Source organism: Cyprinodon variegatus, unplaced genomic scaffold (genome assembly GCF_000732505.1).
Source record: "Cyprinodon variegatus isolate N-32 unplaced genomic scaffold, C_variegatus-1.0 Scaffold1338, whole genome shotgun sequence".
Lineage (NCBI taxonomy): Eukaryota > Metazoa > Chordata > Actinopteri > Cyprinodontiformes > Cyprinodontidae > Cyprinodon > Cyprinodon variegatus.
In genome coordinates, this window is record NW_015151791.1 from 18,435 (window position 1) to 20,438 (window position 2,004).

The 2,004-nt window shown below is 34.8% G+C and overlaps 1 protein-coding gene across 1 annotated transcript in view; it reads right to left on the reverse strand.

Annotated features, from left to right (window-relative positions):
- Positions 1 to 792: 792 nt before the first annotated feature.
- Positions 793 to 2,004, reverse strand: part of LOC107102893 (CD151 antigen-like) — an 11,488-nt gene continuing 10,276 nt past the window's right edge. The window contains exons 5-6 of the mRNA XM_015402346.1: positions 1,260 to 1,361; positions 793 to 1,181 (exon numbers count right to left, since the gene is read on the reverse strand). Coding sequence (XP_015257832.1) covers positions 1,122 to 1,181; positions 1,260 to 1,361 — 162 coding nt within the window. The 3' untranslated portion in view covers positions 793 to 1,121. The remainder of the gene's footprint in view (positions 1,182 to 1,259; positions 1,362 to 2,004) is intronic.

The following is a 2,004-nucleotide window of genomic DNA, read 5'->3' on the forward strand; positions in this document are numbered from 1 at the left end:
TCAAATTTCTTATTCTTTGCACTGAATCTAAATATTTTTATTTCTTCTCTATCAGCCTTCCTTCATGCAACTCTTCCTTCCTCTGAACTGCTGTCTTCTAATTCTATTTTATTTCCTTGATTCTCAAACCACCTTTCTCCACTTTCACCTCCTCTATCCTCTCTTTCCCATTTAACTGTTGGTCCAGCCTTCCTTATCTTCCTCCTCATCATCATCTTCTCCCTCATCCTCCTCATCATCATCTACCTGATTTGCAATTTTGGTTCATCCACCGATCATTCAAGCAAAAAAAGTTTTAACAAATGACTGTCGGTCCCAAAACGACGTGAAGTTCCTGCCAAACACAAGCGTTGCCTCCTTTGTAACTATTAAAATAAATATGGGCCAAATATTCGGAAACTAAAAAAAAACACAGTATCTGAAAGTAAAAAAACAAAAAAAAAACAAATAAAAAAAGTGTCCTCAAATATAAAAATATGGAAAAGAAAAGATAAAAAAACAAAACAAAAAGATTTTCTTCTTCCAGAGGTAAATTAATATTTTATTTAAACCAGAAAAAAACTTGAATGCTTATTTTTATTTTCAATGGATGGTTGATTTTTTAAAATTCCATTAAAAACATTCTGTGTTCAATTTCAAATTTTATTTTTTCAATTTAATATATTTTTTTTCAAATAACATTTCTGGCTCCAATTTACCTCCATACAATACTTCCAAATTAAGGCGATGAAACAAATCAATATCACAGTATAATTATTTTATTTCATAATAGTATCATATCATTATATGAAATATACAAAGTTATATCATTACATACTTATTATAATAGGTTTCGTCACTAATTGCTGCGTAATCTAGCAGGTTAAACAGCATTTCTACATTTCTCACTGCTGTTCTATGTTTCGTTTAAAGCTGAGGTTTAATCTCACCTCCTACTTTATGATGAAATGAAAGATTAGCAGAATTCTCTTTGGGTAAAAAGAAGAGACTGGTGCCGTCCAGCAGCATTACACCATCTGTAGCATCTATTTTAAACACTGTCATCATTTCAGCAACCAGCTTTACAGCAACGTTGTTACATAATTCAAAGGCAAAAATGCAGCTTTAAAGCGTTTCCACCATCAGTACAGATCTTCCTTTAGGTTTCGACAAAGACAACAGGTGAACATCATCCCTACCAGCTGAAACAGAAGTACAGAGCCCGTTAGTTCCTCCTTCAAATTTCCAGTATTCTTCTGTACAGTAGTTCCCCACTTTACCTGTAAAAACGCTATTCCAACGCCCACTGCCCCGAGAATATACAAATGGCTTCTGAGGAAATGCTCTAGTTGCTCAATGCATCCTCCCTGGATGGAGATAAAAGAAATAAAGGAGAACATTTGTTAGAGGATCATTGTCTGTTGGCCTTTTTCTCATTTTATCAGGTTAAACCTCAAACTTTAATGTAAATTTGGTGCAATAGACCAACAATGAGAGGAGTATTAAGAGAAGAAAACAGACAAAAGGTTTTTTCTAAAAAAGCTTCATGAGTATAAATATGAAAGGTTGTGTGTGCATGGTTTTTATTCACCCCCCTTTACCCTAATGCCTCTAAATAAAATGCAGTGTGACTGCAAAAAGGACTAGCACCACCAACCAGGTCAGTAGTTAAAGTCCAGCTGTGTGAAGTTTACTGCCTGCACACATACAGCAGTTTTTGAAGATCTCAGAGGTTAAAAAAAACAAACAGGATGATGAAGATCAAGGAAAACAAAAGACAGAATAAGGGAAAATGTTTCCGGATTTCAATCAGATTTAATAAAGAAAACAATGAAAAATCTTTAATTATCTGAAAGACATTGCTGTAACGCTGAGACACGTCGATCGACCTAAAAATGAAAGCAGATGATTGGTCTCAGGAACAGCAAAGAGGCTAACGGTAGCTCTGCAGGAGTTTCAGGGATCCACAGCCTGTGGAAAAGCTGCTAACGACACAAGGCTAGTTTTATGCAAGAGTTGCTTAAA